General features: G+C 42.2%; 1 protein-coding gene across 1 annotated transcript; it reads left to right on the forward strand.

Annotated features, from left to right (window-relative positions):
- Nucleotides 1-1,174: 1,174 nt before the first annotated feature.
- LOC138185723 (balbiani ring protein 3-like) lies at nucleotides 1,175-18,066 on the forward strand. Its single transcript, XM_069124884.1, has 26 exons — nucleotides 1,175-1,180; nucleotides 1,594-1,797; nucleotides 1,897-2,100; nucleotides 2,806-3,009; nucleotides 3,088-3,123; nucleotides 3,205-3,312; nucleotides 3,391-3,421; nucleotides 3,488-3,615; nucleotides 3,694-3,918; nucleotides 3,997-4,027; nucleotides 4,100-4,221; nucleotides 4,300-4,524; nucleotides 4,603-4,633; nucleotides 4,706-4,827; nucleotides 4,906-5,130; nucleotides 7,447-7,554; nucleotides 7,633-7,663; nucleotides 7,730-7,857; nucleotides 7,936-7,971; nucleotides 8,053-8,160; nucleotides 8,239-8,463; nucleotides 16,723-16,947; nucleotides 17,046-17,249; nucleotides 17,348-17,551; nucleotides 17,650-17,853; nucleotides 17,932-18,066. Exons 1-26 carry the CDS (start codon nucleotides 1,175-1,177, stop codon nucleotides 18,064-18,066), a joined length of 3,510 nt encoding a protein of 1,169 aa, XP_068980985.1.
- The last annotated feature ends 310 nt before the right edge of the window (nucleotides 18,067-18,376 follow it).

Consider the following 18,376-nt stretch of genomic DNA (forward strand, 5'->3'; position numbering starts at 1 on the left):
GGTTCCTCATACAGAAACGCAGAACGCTAGAATACAAAACACAAAAACAATTGTTACGGCAGAAACAACAAATTCGCAGCAACAAAGCAGTGCGGCAAAACTACGGACGAATCACCACAAAGCCTCTTACAAAATCAGAGTGTACCGGATATGGATACAGACATATCTTCGCATGCTTGTAAATGCAAAAAACATTGTACTACACGGCGATGTGGCTGCGTAGCAGCTGGCATTCCATGTGGACAACGGTGTCAATGCAGACATTATGGATGTGATAATCAGGTACACGAATCTCCTTCTTCGTCTCCTCTTTGTAATTCATGACACCCCCAACGTTAACTTAGATATTAATCTTTTTAGGTAGAAACAACAAATTCGCAGCAACAGAGCAGTGCGGCAAAAACTACGGATGAATCGTCACAAAGCCGTTCACAAGATGAGAGTGTGGCAGATTTAGATACAAAGAAATCTTCGCATGCTTGTAAATGCAAAAAACATTGTACTACACGGCGATGTGGCTGCGTAGCAGTTGGCATTCCATGTGGACAACGGTGCAAATGCAGACATTATGGATGTGATAATCAGGTACACGAATCTCCTTCTTCGTCTCCTCTTTGTAATTCATGACACCCCTAACGCTAATTTTCATATTAATCTTTTTAGGTAGAGACAACAAAATCGCAGCAACAGAGCAGTGCGGCAGAAACTACGGATGAATCGTCACAAAGCCGTTCACAAGATGAGAGTGTGGCAGATTTAGATACAAAGAAATCTTCGCATGCTTGTAAATGCAAAAAACATTGTACTACACGGCGATGTGGCTGCGTAGCAGTTGGCATTCCATGTGGACAACGGTGCAAATGCAGACATTATGGATGTGATAATCAGGTACACGAATCTCCTTCTTCGTCTCCTCTTTGTAATTCATGACACCCCTAACGCTAATTTTCATATTAATCTTTTTAGGTAGAGACAACAAAATCGCAGCAACAGAGCAGTGCGGCAGAAACTACGGATGAATCGTCACAAAGCCGTTCACAAGATGAGAGTGTGGCAGATTTAGATACAAAGAAATCTTCGCATGCTTGTAAATGCAAAAAAGATTGTACTACACGGCGATGTGGCTGCGTAGCAGCTGGCATTCCATGTGGACAACGGTGCGAATGCAGACATTATGGATGTGATAATCAGGTACACGAATCTCCTTCTTCGTCTCCTCTTTGTAATTCATGACACCCCTAACGCTAATTTGGATATTAATCTTTTTAGGTAGAGACAACAAAATCGCAGCAACAGAGCAGTGCGGCAGAAACTACGGATGAATCGTCACAAAGCCGTTCACAAGATGAGAGTGTGGCAGATTTAGATACAAAGAAATCTTCGCATGCTTGTAAATGCAAAAAAGATTGTACTACACAGCGATGTGGCTGCGTAGCAGCTGGCATTCCATGTGGACAACGGTGCGAATGCAAACATTATGGATGTCATAATCAGGTACACGAATCACCTTCTTCGACTCCTCTTTCTAATTCACGAACAACCTAACACACATTTGGATATAAATCTTTTTTGGTAAAAATAACAAATTCGCAGCAACAGAGCAGTGCGGCAAAAACTACGGATGAATCGTCACAAAGCCATTCACAAGATGAGAGTGTGGCAGATTTAGATACAAAAAAATCTTCGCATGCTTGTGAATGCAAAGACGGATGTTCTACACGGCGATGTGGCTGCGTAGCAGCTGGCATTCCATGTGGACAACGGTGCGAATGCAAACATTATGGATGTCATAATCAGGTACACGAATCACCTTCTTCGACTCCTCTTTCTAATTCACGAACAACCTGACACAAATTTGGATATAAATCTTTTTTGGTAAAAATAACAAATTCGCAGCAACAGAGCAGTGCGGCAAAAACTACGGATGAATCGTCACAAAGCCGTTCACAAGATGAGAGTGTGGCAGATTTAGATACAAAAAAATCTTCGCATGCTTGTGAATGCAAAGACGGATGTTCTACACGGCGATGTGGCTGCGTAGCAGCTGGCATTCTATGTGGACAACGGTGCGAATGCAAACATTATGGACGTCATAATCAGGTACACGAATCACCTTCTTCGACTCCTCTTTCTAATTCACGAACAACCTAACACAAATTTGGATATTAATCTTTTTTGGTAAAAATAACAATTTCGCAGCAACAGAGCAGTGCGGCAAAAACTACGGATGAATCGTCACAAAGCCGTTCACAAGATGAGAGTGTGGCAGATTTAGATACAAAGAAATCTTCGCATGCTTGTAAATGCAAAAAACATTGTACTACACGGCGATGTGGCTGCGTAGCAGTTGGCATTCCATGTGGACAACGGTGCAAATGCAGACAGTATGGATGTGATAATCAGGTACACGAATCTCCTTCTTCGTCTCCTCTTTGTAATTCATGACACCCCTAACGCTAATTTGGATATTAATCTTTTTAGGTAGAGACAACAAAATCGCAGCAACAGAGCAGTGCGGCAGAAACTACGGATGAATCGTCACAAAGCCGTTCACAAGATGAGAGTGTGGCAGATTTAGATACAAAAAAATCTTCGCATGCTTGTGAATGCAAAGACGGATGTTCTACACGGCGATGTGGCTGCGTAGCAGCTGGCATTCCATGTGGACAACGGTGCGAATGCAAACATTATGGATGTCATGATCAGGTACACGAATCACCTTCTTCGACTCCTCTTTCTAATTCACGAACAACCTAACACAAATTTGGATATTAATCTTTTTTGGTAAAAATAACAAATTCGCAGCAACAGAGCAGTGCGGCAAAAACTACGGATGAATCGTCACAAAGCCGTTCACAAGATGAGAGTGTGGCAGATTTAGATACAAAAAAATCTTCGCATGCTTGTGAATGCAAAGACGGATGTTCTACACAGCGATGTGGCTGCGCAAAAGCTAGTATTCCATGTGGACAACGGTGCGAATGCAAACATTATGGATGTGATAATCAGGTACACGAATATCCTTCTTCGTCTCCTCTTTGTAACTCATGACACCCCTAACGTTAACTTCGATATTAATCTTTTTAGGTAGAAACAACAAATTTGCAGCAACAGAGCAGTGCGGCAGAAACTACGGATGAATCGTCACAAAGCCGTTCACAAGATGAGAGTGTGGCAGATTTAGATACAAAGAAATCTTCGCAGGCTTGTAAATGCAAAGCAGGATGTTCTACACAGCGATGTGGCTGTGTAAAAGCCAGTATTCCATGTGGACAACGGTGCGAATGCAAACATTATGGATGTGATAATCAGGTACACGAATCTCCTTCTTCGTCTCCTCTTTGTAACTCATGACACCCCTAACGTTAACTTCGATATTAATCTTTTTAGGTAGAAACAACAAATTCGCAGCAACAGAGCAGTGCGGCAGAAACTACGAATGAATCGTCACAAAGCCGTTCACAAGATGAGAGTGTGGCATATTTAGATACAAAGAAATCTTCGCATGCTTGTAAATGCAAAGCAGGATGTTCTACACAGCGATGTGGCTGCGTAAAAGCTAGTATTCCATGTGGACAACGGTGCGAATGCAAACATTATGGATGTGATAATCAGGTACACGAATCTCCTTCTTCGTCTCCTCTTTGTAACTCATGACACCCCTAACGTTAACTTCGATATTAATCTTTTTAGGTACAAAAAACAAATTCGCAGCAACAGAGCAGTGCGGCAAAAACTACGGATGAATCGTCACAAAGCCGTTCACAAGATGAGAGTGTGGCAGATTTAGATACAAAAAAATCTTCGCATGCTTGTGAATGCAAAGACGGATGTTCTACACGGCGATGTGGCTGCGTAAAAGCTAGTATTCCATGTGGACAACGGTGCGAATGCAAACATTATGGATGTGATAATCAGGTACACGAATCTCCTTCTTCGTCTCCTCTTTGTAACTCATGACACCCCTAACGTTAACTTCGATATTAATCTTTTTAGGTAGAAACAACAAATTCGCAGCAACAACGCAGTGCGGCAGAAACTACGGATGAATCGTCACAAAGCCGTTCACAAGATGAGAGTGTGGCAGATTTAGATACAGAGAAATCTTCGCAGGCTTGTAAATGCAAAGCAGGATGTTCTACACAGCGATGTGGCTGCGTAAAAGCTAGTATTCCATGTGGACAACGGTGCGAATGCAAACATTATGGATGTGATAATCAGGTACACGAATCTCCTTCTTCGTCTCCTCTTTGTAACTCATGACACCCCTAACGTTAACTTCGATATTAATCTTTTTAGGTAGAAACAACAAATTCGCAGCAACAGAGCAGTGCGGCAGAAACTACGGATGAATCGTCACAAAGCCGTTCACAAGATGAGAGTGTGGCAGATTTAGATACAAAGAAATCTTCGAAGGATTGTAAATGCAAAGCAGGATGTTCTACACAGCGATGTTGCTGCGTAAAAGCTAGTATTCCATGTGGACAACGGTGCGAATGCAAACATTATGGATGTGATAATCAGGTACACGAATCTCCTTCTTCGTCTCCTCTTTGTAACTCATGACACCCCTAACGTTAACTTCGATATTAATCTTTTTAGGTAGAAACAACAAATTCGCAGCAACAACGCAGTGCGGCAGAAACTACGGATGAATCGTCACAAAGCCGTTCACAAGATGAGAGTGTGGCAGATTTAGATACAGAGAAATCTTCGCAGGCTTGTAAATGCAAAGCAGGATGTTCTACACAGCGATGTGGCTGCGTAAAAGCTAGTATTCCATGTGGACAACGGTGCGAATGCAAACATTATGGATGTGATAATCAGGTACACGAATCTCCTTCTTCGTCTCCTCTTTGTAACTCATGACACCCCTAACGTTAACTTCGATATTAATCTTTTTAGGTAGAAACAACAAATTCGCAGCAACAGAGCAGTGCGGCAGAAACTACGAATGAATCGCCACAAAGCCGTTCACAAGATGGGAGTGTGGCAGATCTGGATACAAAGAAATCATCGCATGCTTGTAAATGCAAAAAAGATTGTACTACACGGCGATGTAGCTGCGTAGAAGCTGGTATTCCATGTGGACAACGGTGCGAATGCAGACATTATGGATGTGATAATCAGGTACACGAATCTCCTTCTTCGTCTTCTCTTTGTAATTCATGACACCCCTAACGTTAACTTGGATATTAATATTTTTAGGTAGAAACAACAAAATCGCAGCAACAGAGCAGTGCGGCAGAAACTACGGATGAATCGTCACAAAGCCGTTCACAAGATGAGGGTGTGGCAGATTTAGATACAAAGAAATCTTCGCAGGCTTGTAAATGCAAAAAAAGATGTTCTACACAGCGATGTGGCTGCGTAAAAGCTAGTATTCCATGTGGACAACGGTGCGAATGCAAACATTATGGATGTGATAATCAGGTACACGAATCTCCTTCTTCGTCTCCTCTCTGTAATTCATGACACCCCTAACGCTAACTTCGATATTAATCTTTTTAGGTAGGAACAACAAATTCGCAGCAACAGAGCAGTGCGGCAGAAACTACGGATGAATCGTCACAAAGCCGTTCACAAGATGAGAGTGTGGCAGATTTAGATACAAAGAAATCTTCGCAGGCTTGTAAATGCAAAGCAGGATGTTCTACACAGCGATGTGGCTGTGTAAAAGCTAGTATTCCATGTGGACAACGGTGCGAATGCAAACATTATGGATGTGATAATCAGGTACACGAATCTCCTTCTTCGTCTCCTCTTTGTAACTCATGACACCCCTAACGTTAACTTCGATATTAATCTTTTTAGGTAGAAACAACAAAATCGCAGCAACAGAGCAATGCGGCAGAAACTACGGATGAATCGTCACAAAGCCGTTCACAAGATGAGGGTGTGGCAGATTTAGATACAAAGAAATCTTCGCAGGCTTGTAAATGCAAAAAAAGATGTTCTACACAGCGATGTGCCTGCGTAAAAGCTAGTATTCCATGTGGACAACGGTGCGAATGCAAACATTATGGATGTGATAATCAGGTACACGAATCTCCTTCTTCGTCTCCTCTTTGTAATTCATGACACCCCTAACGCTAACTTCGATATTAATCTTTTTAGGTAGGAACAACAAATTCGCAGCAACAGAGCAGTGCGGCAGAAACTACGGATGAATCGTCACAAAGCCGTTCACAAGATGAGAGTGTGGCAGATTTAGATACAAAGAAATCTTCGCAGGCTTGTAAATGCAAAGCAGGATGTTCTACACAGCGATGTGGCTGTGTAAAAGCTAGTATTCCATGTGGACAACGGTGCGAATGCAAACATTATGGATGTGATAATCAGGTACACGAATCTCCTTCTTCGTCTCCTCTTTGTAACTCATGACACCCCTAACGTTAACTTCGATATTAATCTTTTTAGGTAGAAACAACAAATTCGCAGCAACAGAGCAGTGCGGCAGAAACTACGGATGAATCGTCACAAAGCCGTTCACAAGATGAGAGTGTGGCAGATTTAGATACAAAGAAATCTTCGCAGGCTTGTAAATGCAAAGCAGGATGTTCTACACAGCGATGTGGCTGCGTAAAAGCTAGTATTCCATGTGGACAAGGGTGCGAATGCAAACATTATGGATGTGATAATCAGGTACACGAATCTCCTTCTTCGTCTCCTCTTTGTAACTCATGACACCCCTAACGTTAACTTCGATATTAATCTTTTTAGGTAGATACAACAAATTCGCAGCAACAGAGCAGTGCGGCAGAAACTACGAATGAATCGTCACAAAGCCGTTCACAAGATGAGAGTGTGGCAGATTTAGATACAAAGAAATCTTCGCATGCTTGTAAATGCAAAGCAGGATGTTCTACACAGCGATGTGGCTGCGTAAAAGCTAGTATTCCATGTAGACAACGGTGCGAATGCAAACATTATGGATGTGATAATCAGGTACACGAATCTCCATCTTCGTCTCCTCTTTGTAACTCATGACACCCCTAACGTTAACTTGGATATTAATCTTTTTAGGTAGAAACAACAAATTCGCAGCAACAGAGCAGTGCGGCAGAAACTACGGATGAATCGTCACAAAGCCGTTCACAAGATGAGAGTGTGGCAGATTTAGATACAAAGAAATCTTCGCAGGCTTGTAAATGCAAAGCAGGATGTTCTACACAGCGATGTGGCTGTGTAAAAGCTAGTATTCCATGTGGACAACGGTGCGAATGCAAACATTATGGATGTGATAATCAGGTACACGAATCTCCTTCTTCGTCTCCTCTTTGTAACTCATGACACCCCTAACGTTAACTTCGATATTAATCTTTTTAGGTAGAAACAACAAATTCGCAGCAACAGAGCAGTGCGGCAGAAACTACGGATGAATCGTCACAAAGCCGTTCACAAGATGAGAGTGTGGCAGATTTAGATACAAAGAAATCTTCGCAGGCTTGTAAATGCAAAGCAGGATGTTCTACACAGCGATGTGGCTGCGTAAAAGCTAGTATTCCATGTGGACAACGGTGCGAATGCAAACATTATGGATGTGATAATCAGGTACACGAATCTCCTTCTTCGTCTCCTCTTTGTAACTCATGACACCCCTAACGTTAATTTCGATATTAATCTTTTTAGGTAGAAACAACAAATTCGCAGCAACAACGCAGTGCGGCAGAAACTACGGATGAATCGTCACAAAGCCGTTCACAATATGAGAGTGTGGCAGATTTAGATACAGAGAAATCTTCGCAGGCTTGTAAATGCAAAGCAGGATGTTCTACACAGCGATGTGGCTGCGTAAAAGCTAGTATTCCATGTGGACAACGGTGCGAATGCAAACATTATGGATGTGATAATCAGGTACACGAATCTCCTTCTTCGTCTCCTCTTTGTAACTCATGACACCCCTAACGTTAACTTCGATATTAATCTTTTTAGGTAGAAACAACAAATTCGCAGCAACAGAGCAGTGCGGCAGAAACTACGGATGAATCGTCACAAAGCCGTTCACAAGATGAGAGTGTGGCAGATTTAGATACAAAGAAATCTTCGCAGGCTTGTAAATGCAAAGCAGGATGTTCTACACAGCGATGTGGCTGTGTAAAAGCTAGCATTCCATGTGGGCAACGGTGCGAATGCAAACATTATGGATGTGATAATCAGGTACACGAATCTCCTTCTTCGTCTCCTCTTTGTAACTCATGACACCCCTAACGTTAACTTCGATATTAATCTTTTTAGGTAGAAACAACAAATTCGCAGCAACAGAGCAGTGCGGCAGAAACTACGGATGAATCGTCACAAAGCCGTTCACAAGATGAGAGTGTGGCAGATTTAGATACAAAGAAATCTTCGCAGGCTTGCAAATGCAAAGCAGGATGTTCTACACAGCGATGTGGCTGCGTAAAAGCTAGTATTCCATGTGGACAACGGTGCGAATGCAAACATTATGGATGTGATATTCAGGTACACGAATCTCCTTCTTCGTCTCCTCTTTGTAACTCATGACACCCCTAACGTTAACTTCGATATTAATCTTTTTAGGTAGAAACAACAAATTCGCAGCAACAGAGCAGTGCGGCAGAAACTACGAATGAATCGTCACAAAGCCGTTCACAAGATGAGAGTGTGGCAGATTTAGATACAAAGAAATCTTCGCATGCTTGTAAATGCAAAGCAGGATGTTCTACACAGCGATGTGGCTGTGTAAAAGCTAGTATTCCATGTGGACAACGGTGCGAATGCAAACATTATGGATGTGATAATCAGGTACACGAATCTCCTTCTTCGTCTCCTCTTTGTAACTCATGACACCCCTAACGTTAACTTCGATATTAATCTTTTTAGGTAGAAACAACAAATTCGCAGCAACAGAGCAGTGCGGCAGAAACTACGGATGAATCGTCACAAAGCCGTTCACAAGATGAGAGTGTGGCAGATTTAGATACAAAGAAATCTTCGCAGGCTTGTAAATGCAAAGCAGGATGTTCTACACAGCGATGTGGCTGCGTAAAAGCTAGTATTCCATGTGGACAACGGTGCGAATGCAAACATTATGGATGTGATAATCAGGTACACGAATCTCCTTCTTCGTCTCCTCTTTGTAACTCATGACACCCCTAACGTTAACTTCGATATTAATCTTTTTAGGTAGAAACAACAAATTCGCAGCAACAGAGCAGTGCGGCAGAAACTACGGATGAATCGTCACAAAGCCGTTCACAAGATGAGAGTGTGGCAGATTTAGATACAAAGAAATCTTCGCAGGCTTGTAAATGCAAAGCAGGATGTTCTACACAGCGATGTGGCTGCGTAAAAGCTAGTATTCCATGTGGACAACGGTGCGAATGCAAACATTATGGATGTGATAATCAGGTACACGAATCTCCTTCTTCGTCTCCTCTTTGTAACTCATGACACCCCTAACGTTAACTTCGATATTAATCTTTTTAGGTAGAAACAACAAATTCGCAGCAACAGAGCAGTGCGGCAGAAACTACGGATGAATCGTCACAAAGCCGTTCACAAGATGAGAGTGTGGCAGATTTAGATACAAAGAAATCTTCGCATGCTTGTAAATGCAAAGCAGGATGTTCTACACAGCGATGTGGCTGTGTAAAAGCTAGTATTCCATGTGGACAACGGTGCGAATGCAAACATTATGGATGTGATAATCAGGTACACGAATCTCCTTCTTCGTCTCCTCTTTGTAACTCATGACACCCCTAACGTTAACTTCGATATTAATCTTTTTAGGTAGAAACAACAAATTCGCAGCAACAGAGCAGTGCGGCAGAAACTACGGATGAATCGTCACAAAGCCGTTCACAAGATGAGAGTGTGGCAGATTTAGATACAAAGAAATCTTCGCAGGCTTGTAAATGCAAAGCAGGATGTTCTACACTGCGATGTGGCTGCGTGAAAGCTAGTATTCCATGTGGACAACGGTGCGAATGCAAACATTATGGATGTGATAATCAGGTACACGAATCTCCTTCTTCGTCTCCTCTTTGTAACTCATGACACCCCTAACGTTAACTTCGATATTAATCTTTTTAGGTAGAAACTACAAATTCGCAGCAACAGAGCAGTGCGGCAGAAACTACGGATGAATCGTCACAAAGCCGTTCACAAGATGAGAGTGTGGCAGATTTAGATACAAAGAAATCTTCGCAGGCTTGTAAATGCAAAGCAGGATGTTCTACACAGCGATGTGGCTGCGTAAAAGCTAGTATTCCATGTGGACAACGGTGCGAATGCAAACATTATGGATGTGATAATCAGGTACACGAATCTCCTTCTTCGTCTCCTCTTTGTAACTCATGACACCCCTAACGTTAACTTCGATATTAATCTTTTTAGGTAGAAACAACAAATTCGCAGCAACAGAGCAGTGCGGCAGAAACTACGGATGAATCGTCACAAAGCCGTTCACAAGATGAGAGTGTGGCAGATTTAGATACAAAGAAATCTTCGCAGGCTTGTAAATGCAAAGCAGGATGTTCTACACAGCGATGTGGCTGCGTAAAAGCTAGTATTCCATGTGGACAACGGTGCGAATGCAAACATTATGGATGTGATAATCAGGTACACGAATCTCCTTCTTCGTCTCCTCTTTGTAACACATGACACCACTAACGTTAACTTCGATATTAATCTTTTTAGGTAGAAACAACAAATTCGCAGCAACAGAGCAGTGCGGCAGAAACTACGGATGAATCGTCACAAAGCCGTTCACAAGATGAGAGTGTGGCAGATTTAGATACAAAGAAATCTTCGCAGGCTTGTAAATGCAAAGCAGGATGTTCTACACAGCGATGTGGCTGCGTAAAAGCTAGTATTCCATGTGGACAACGGTGCGAATGCAAACATTATGGATGTGATAATCAGGTACACGAATCTCCTTCTTCGTCTCCTCTTTGTAACTCATGACACCCCTAACGTTAACTTCGATATTAATCTTTTTAGGTAGAAACAACAAATTCGCAGCAGCAGAGCAGTGCGGCTGAAACTACGGATGAATCGTTACAAAGCCGTTCACAAGATGAGAGTGTGGCAGATTTAGATACAAAGAAATCTTCGCATGCTTGTAAATGCAAAGCAGGATGTTTTACACAGCGATGTGGCTGTGTAAAAGCTAGTATTCCATGTGGACAACGGTGCGAATGCAAACATTATGGATGTGATAATCAGGTACACGAATCTCCTTCTTCGTCTCCTCTTTGTAACTCATGACACCCCTAACGTTAACTTCGATATTAATCTTTTTAGGTAGAAACAACAAATTCGCAGCAACAGAGCAGTGCGGCAGAAACTACGGATGAATCGTCACAAAGCCGTTCACAAGATGAGAGTGTGGCAGATTTAGATACAAAGAAATCTTCGCAGGCTTGTAAATGCAAAGCAGGATGTTCTACACAGCGATGTGGCTGCGTAAAAGCTAGTATTCCATGTGGACAACGGTGCGAATGCAAACATTATGGATGTGATAATCAGGTACACGAATCTCCTTCTTCGTCTCCTCTTTGTAACTCATGACACCACTAACGTTAACTTCGATATTAATCTTTTTAGGTAGAAACAACAAATTCGCAGCGACAGAGCAGTGCGGCAGAAACTACGGATGAATCGTCACAAAGCCGTTCACAAGATGAGAGTGTGGCAGATTTAGATACAAAGAAATCTTCGCATGCTTGTAAATGCAAAGCAGGATGTTCTACACAGCGATGTGGCTGCGTAAAAGCTAGTATTCCATGTGGACAACGGTGCGAATGCAAACATTATGGATGTGATAATCAGGTACACGAATCTCCTTCTTCGTCTCCTCTTTGTAACTCATGACACCCCTAACGTTAACTTCGATATTAATCTTTTTAGGTAGAAACAACAAATTCGCAGCAACAGAGCAGTGCGGCAGAAACTACGAATGAATCGTCACAAAGCCGTTCACAAGATGAGAGTGTGGCAGATTTAGATACAAAGAAATCTTCGCATGCTTGTAAATGCAAAGCAGGATGTTCTACACAGCGATGTGGCTGTGTAAAAGCTAGTATTCCATGTAGACAACGGTGCGAATGCAAACATTATGGATGTGATAATCAGGTACACGAATCTCCTTCTTCGTCTCCTCTTTGTAACTCATGACACCCCTAACGTTAACTTCGATATTAATCTTTTTAGGTAGAAACAACAAATTCGCAGCAACAGAGCAGTGCGGCAGAAACTACGGATGAATCGTCACAAAGCCGTTCACAAGATGAGAGTGTGGCAGATTTAGATACAAAGAAATCTTCGCAGGCTTGTAAATGCAAAGCAGGATGTTCTACACAGCGATGTGGCTGCGTAAAAGCTAGTATTCCATGTGGACAACGGTGCGAATGCAAACATTATGGATGTGATAATCAGGTACACGAATCTCCTTCTTCGTCTCCTCTTTGTAACTCATGACACCCCTAACGTTAACTTGGATATTAATCTTTTTAGGTAGAAACAACAAATTCGCAGCAACAGAGCAGTGCGGCAGAAACTACGGATGAATCGTCACAAAGCCGTTCACAAGATGAGAGTGTGGCAGATTTAGATACAAAGAAATCTTCGCATGCTTGTAAATGCAAAGCAGGATGTTCTACACAGCGATGTGGCTGTGTAAAAGCTAGTATTCCATGTGGACAACGGTGCGAATGCAAACATTATGGATGTGATAATCAGGTACACGAATCTCCTTCTTCGTCTCCTCTTTGTAACTCATGACACCCCTAACGTTAACTTCGATATTAATCTTTTTAGGTAGAAACAACAAATTCGCAGCAACAGAGCAGTGCGGCAGAAACTACGGATGAATCGTCACAAAGCCGTTCACAAGATGAGAGTGTGGCAGATTTAGATACAAAGAAATCTTCGCAGGCTTGTAAATGCAAAGCAGGATGTTCTACACTGCGATGTGGCTGCGTAAAAGCTAGTATTCCATGTGGACAACGGTGCGAATGCAAACATTATGGATGTGATAATCAGGTACACGAATCTCCTTCTTCGTCTCCTCTTTGTAACTCATGACACCCCTAACGTTAACTTCGATATTAATCTTTTTAGGTAGAAACTACAAATTCGCAGCAACAGAGCAGTGCGGCAGAAACTACGGATGAATCGTCACAAAGCCGTTCACAAGATGAGAGTGTGGCAGATTTAGATACAAAGAAATCTTCGCAGGCTTGTAAATGCAAAGCAGGATGTTCTACACAGCGATGTGGCTGCGTAAAAGCTAGTATTCCATGTGGACAACGGTGCGAATGCAAACATTATGGATGTGATAATCAGGTACACGAATCTCCTTCTTCGTCTCCTCTTTGTAACTCATGACACCCCTAACGTTAACTTCGATATTAATCTTTTTAGGTAGAAACAACAAATTCGCAGCAACAGAGCAGTGCGGCAGAAACTACGGATGAATCGTTACAAAGCCGTTCACAAGATGAGAGTGTGGCAGATTTAGATACAAAGAAATCTTCGCATGCTTGTAAATGCAAAGCAGGATGTTTTACACAGCGATGTGGCTGTGTAAAAGCTAGTATTCCATGTGGACAACGGTGCGAATGCAAACATTATGGATGTGATAATCAGGTACACGAATCTCCTTCTTCGTCTCCTCTTTGTAACTCATGACACCCCTAACGTTAACTTCGATATTAATCTTTTTAGGTAGAAACAACAAATTCGCAGCAACAGAGCAGTGCGGCAGAAACTACGGATGAATCGTCACAAAGCCGTTCACAAGATGAGAGTGTGGCAGATTTAGATACAAAGAAATCTTCGCAGGCTTGTAAATGCAAAGCAGGATGTTCTACACAGCGATGTGGCTGCGTAAAAGCTAGTATTCCATGTGGACAACGGTGCGAATGCAAACATTATGGATGTGATAATCAGGTACACGAATCTCCTTCTTCGTCTCCTCTTTGTAACTCATGACACCACTAACGTTAACTTCGATATTAATCTTTTTAGGTAGAAACAACAAATTCGCAGCAACAGAGCAGTGCGGCAGAAACTACGGATGAATCGTCACAAAGCCGTTCACAAGATGAGAGTGTGGCAGATTTAGATACAAAGAAATCTTCGCAGGCTTGTAAATGCAAAGCAGGATGTTCTACACAGCGATGTGGCTGCGTAAAAGCTAGTATTCCATGTGGACAACGGTGCGAATGCAAACATTATGGATGTGATAATCAGGTACACGAATCTCCTTCTTCGTCTCCTCTTTGTAACTCATGACACCCCTAACGTTAACTTCGATATTAATCTTTTTAGGTAGAAACAACAAATTCGCAGCAACAGAGCAGTGCGGCAGAAACTACGAATGAATCGTCACAAAGCCGTTCACAAGATGAGAGTGTGGCAGATTTAGATACAAAGAAATCTTCGCATGCTTGTAAATGCAAAGCAGGATGTTCTACACAGCGATGTGGCTGCGTAAAAGCTAGTATTCCATGTGGACAACGGTGCGAATGCAAACATTATGGATGTGATAATCAGGTACACGAATCTCCTTCTTCGTCTCCTCTTTGTAACTCATGACACCCCTAACGTTAACTTCGATATTAATCTTTTTAGGTAGAAACAACAAATTCGCAGCAACAGAGCAGTGCGGCAGAAACTACGGATGAATCGTTACAAAGCCGTTCACAAGATGAGAGTGTGGCAGATTTAGATACAAAGAAATCTTCGCATGCTTGTAAATGCAAAGCAGGATGTTTTACACAGCGATGTGGCTGTGTAAAAGCTAGTATTCCATGTGGACAACGGTGCGAATGCAAACATTATGGATGTGATAATCAGGTACACGAATCTCCTTCTTCGTCTCCTCTTTGTAACTCATGACACCCCTAACGTTAACTTCGATATTAATCTTTTTAGGTAGAAACAACAAATTCGCAGCAACAGAGCAGTGCGGCAGAAACTACGGATGAATCGTCACAAAGCCGTTCACAAGATGAGAGTGTGGCAGATTTAGATACAAAGAAATCTTCGCAGGCTTGTAAATGCAAAGCAGGATGTTCTACACAGCGATGTGGCTGCGTAAAAGCTAGTATTCCATGTGGACAACGGTGCGAATGCAAACATTATGGATGTGATAATCAGGTACACGAATCTCCTTCTTCGTCTCCTCTTTGTAACTCATGACACCACTAACGTTAACTTCGATATTAATCTTTTTAGGTAGAAACAACAAATTCGCAGCAACAGAGCAGTGCGGCAGAAACTACGGATGAATCGTCACAAAGCCGTTCACAAGATGAGAGTGTGGCAGATTTAGATACAAAGAAATCTTCGCAGGCTTGTAAATGCAAAGCAGGATGTTCTACACAGCGATGTGGCTGCGTAAAAGCTAGTATTCCATGTGGACAACGGTGCGAATGCAAACATTATGGATGTGATAATCAGGTACACGAATCTCCTTCTTCGTCTCCTCTTTGTAACTCATGACACCCCTAACGTTAACTTCGATATTAATCTTTTTAGGTAGAAACAACAAATTCGCAGCAACAGAGCAGTGCGGCAGAAACTACGAATGAATCGTCACAAAGCCGTTCACAAGATGAGAGTGTGGCAGATTTAGATACAAAGAAATCTTCGCATGCTTGTAAATGCAAAGCAGGATGTTCTACACAGCGATGTGGCTGTGTAAAAGCTAGTATTCCATGTAGACAACGGTGCGAATGCAAACATTATGGATGTGATAATCAGGTACACGAATCTCCTTCTTCGTCTCCTCTTTGTAACTCATGACACCCCTAACGTTAACTTCGATATTAATCTTTTTAGGTAGAAACAACAAATTCGCAGCAACAGAGCAGTGCGGCAGAAACTACGGATGAATCGTCACAAAGCCGTTCACAAGATGAGAGTGTGGCAGATTTAGATACAAAGAAATCTTCGCAGGCTTGTAAATGCAAAGCAGGATGTTCTACACAGCGATGTGGCTGCGTAAAAGCTAGTATTCCATGTGGACAACGGTGCGAATGCAAACATTATGGATGTGATAATCAGGTACACGAATCTCCTTCTTCGTCTCCTCTTTGTAACTCATGACACCCCTAACGTTAACTTGGATATTAATCTTTTTAGGTAGAAACAACAAATTCGCAGCAACAGAGCAGTGCGGCAGAAACTACGGATGAATCGTTACAAAGCCGTTCACAAGATGAGAGTGTGGCAGATTTAGATACAAAGAAATCTTCGCATGCTTGTAAATGCAAAGCAGGATGTTCTACACAGCGATGTGGCTGTGTAAAAGCTAGTATTCCATGTGGACAACGGTGCGAATGCAAACATTATGGATGTGATAATCAGGTACACGAATCTCCTTCTTCGTCTCCTCTTTGTAACTCATGACACCCCTAACGTTAACTTGGATATTAATCTTTTTAGGTAGAAACAACAAATTCGCAGCAACAGAGCAGTGCGGCAGAAACTACGGATGAATCGTCACAAAGCCGTTCACAAGATGAGAGTGTGGCAGATTTAGATACAAAGAAATCTTCGCATGCTTGTAAATGCAAAGCAGGATGTTCTACACAGCGATGTGGCTGCGTAAAAGCTAGTATTCCATGTGGACAACGGTGCGAATGCAAACATTATGGATGTGATAATCAGGTACACGAATCTCCTTCTTCGTCTCCTCTTTGTAATTCATGACACCCCTAACGTTAACTTCGATATTAATCTTTTTAGGTAGAAACAACAAATTCGCAGCAACAGAGCAGTGCGGCAGAAACTACGGATGAATCGTCACAAAGCCGTTCACAAGATGAGAGTGTGGCAGATTTAGATACAAAGAAATCTTCGCATGCTTGTGAATGCAAAAACGGATGTTCTACACGGCGATGTGGCTGCGTATCAGCTGGCACTCTATGTGGACAACGGTGCGAATGCAAACATTATGGATGTGATAATCAGGTACACGAATCACCTTCTTCGACTCCTCTTTCTAATTCACGACCGCCCTAACGCAAATTTGGATATTAATTTTTTTGGTAAAAACAACAAATTCGCAGCAACAGAGCAGTGCGGGGAAAACTACGGATGAATCGTCACAAAGCCGTTCACAAGATGAGAGTGTGGCAGATTTAGATACAAAGAAATCTTCGCATGCTTGTGAATGCAAAAACGGATGTTCTACACGGCGATGTGGCTGCGTAACAGCTGGCACTCTATGTGGACAACGGTGCGAGTGCAAACATTATGGATGTGATAATCAGGTACACGAATCACCTTCTTCGACTCCTCTTTCTAATTCACGACCGCCCTAACGCAAATTTGGATATTAATTTTTTTGGTAAAAACAACAAATTCGCAGCAACAGAGCAGTGCGGGGAAAACTACGGATGAATCGTCACAAAGCCGTTCACAAGATGAGAGTGTGGCAGATTTAGATACAAAGAAATCTTCGCATGCTTGTGAATGCAAAAACGGATGTTCTACACGGCGATGTGGCTGCGTAACAGCTGGCACTCTATGTGGACAACGGTGCGAATGCAAACATTATGGATGTGATAATCAGGTACACGAATCACCTTCTTCGACTCCTCTTTCTAATTCACGACCGCCCTAACGCAAATTTGGATATTAATTTTTTTGGTAAAAACAACAAATTCGCAGCAACAGAGCAGTGCGGGGAAAACTACGGATGAATCGTCACAAAGCCGTTCACAAGATGAGAGTGTGGCAGATTTAGATACAAAGAAATCTTCGCATGTTTGTGAATGCAAAACAGGATGTTCTACACGGCGATGTGGCTGCGTAGCATCTAACATTCTATGTGGGCAACAGTGCGAATGCAAATATTATGGATGTGATAATCAGGTACACGAATCACCTTCTTCGACTCCTCTTTCTAATTCACGACCAACCTAACGCAAGTTTGGATATTAATCTTTTTAGGTAAAAACAACAAATTCGCAGCAACAGAGCAGTGCGGCAAAAACTACGGATGAATCGTCACAAAACCGTTCACAAGATGAGAGTGTGGCAGATTTAGATACAAAGAAATCTTCGCATGATTGTAAATGCTCTTGAAGTGGTCACCACTTATAAGAAAACTCTACATCTGGTCTTTTTAGTTTCTCAAGCACTGAAGCCATCGACAGCGCGTTTGACAAAAGACTGCGACGAAGTCAGACCATAAACAGTAGACAAGCGACGTTGGCTTCGGGGTTTTCAGTTATTGGGTAACACAGCTTGCGTGCGGATCTGGACCAGCTCAAATTGTATTCTTACTTATAATTACACTTATATTTAAATATATTTTCTGCCTTACAATTTATCCACTAGTTTTCTCTGATTATACATCGAATAACCTCAACAAATGCAAAGCAGTATGTTCTAC

The sequence above is a fragment of the Bombus flavifrons genome, chromosome 12 (genome assembly GCF_040668555.2).
Source record: "Bombus flavifrons isolate JBK064 chromosome 12, iyBomFlav1_principal, whole genome shotgun sequence".
In the NCBI taxonomy this organism is placed as follows: Eukaryota; Metazoa; Arthropoda; class Insecta; order Hymenoptera; family Apidae; genus Bombus; species Bombus flavifrons.

Excerpts from the sequence above, each read along its gene's own strand:
- LOC138185723 (XM_069124884.1), top strand. Across the intron at positions 3,919-3,996 it reads ATTATGGATGTGATAATCAG|GTAGAAACAACAAATTCGCA; the intron begins GTACACGAATCT and ends TAATCTTTTTAG. Across the intron at positions 4,525-4,602 it reads ATTATGGATGTGATAATCAG|GTAGAAACAACAAATTCGCA; the intron begins GTACACGAATCT and ends TAATCTTTTTAG.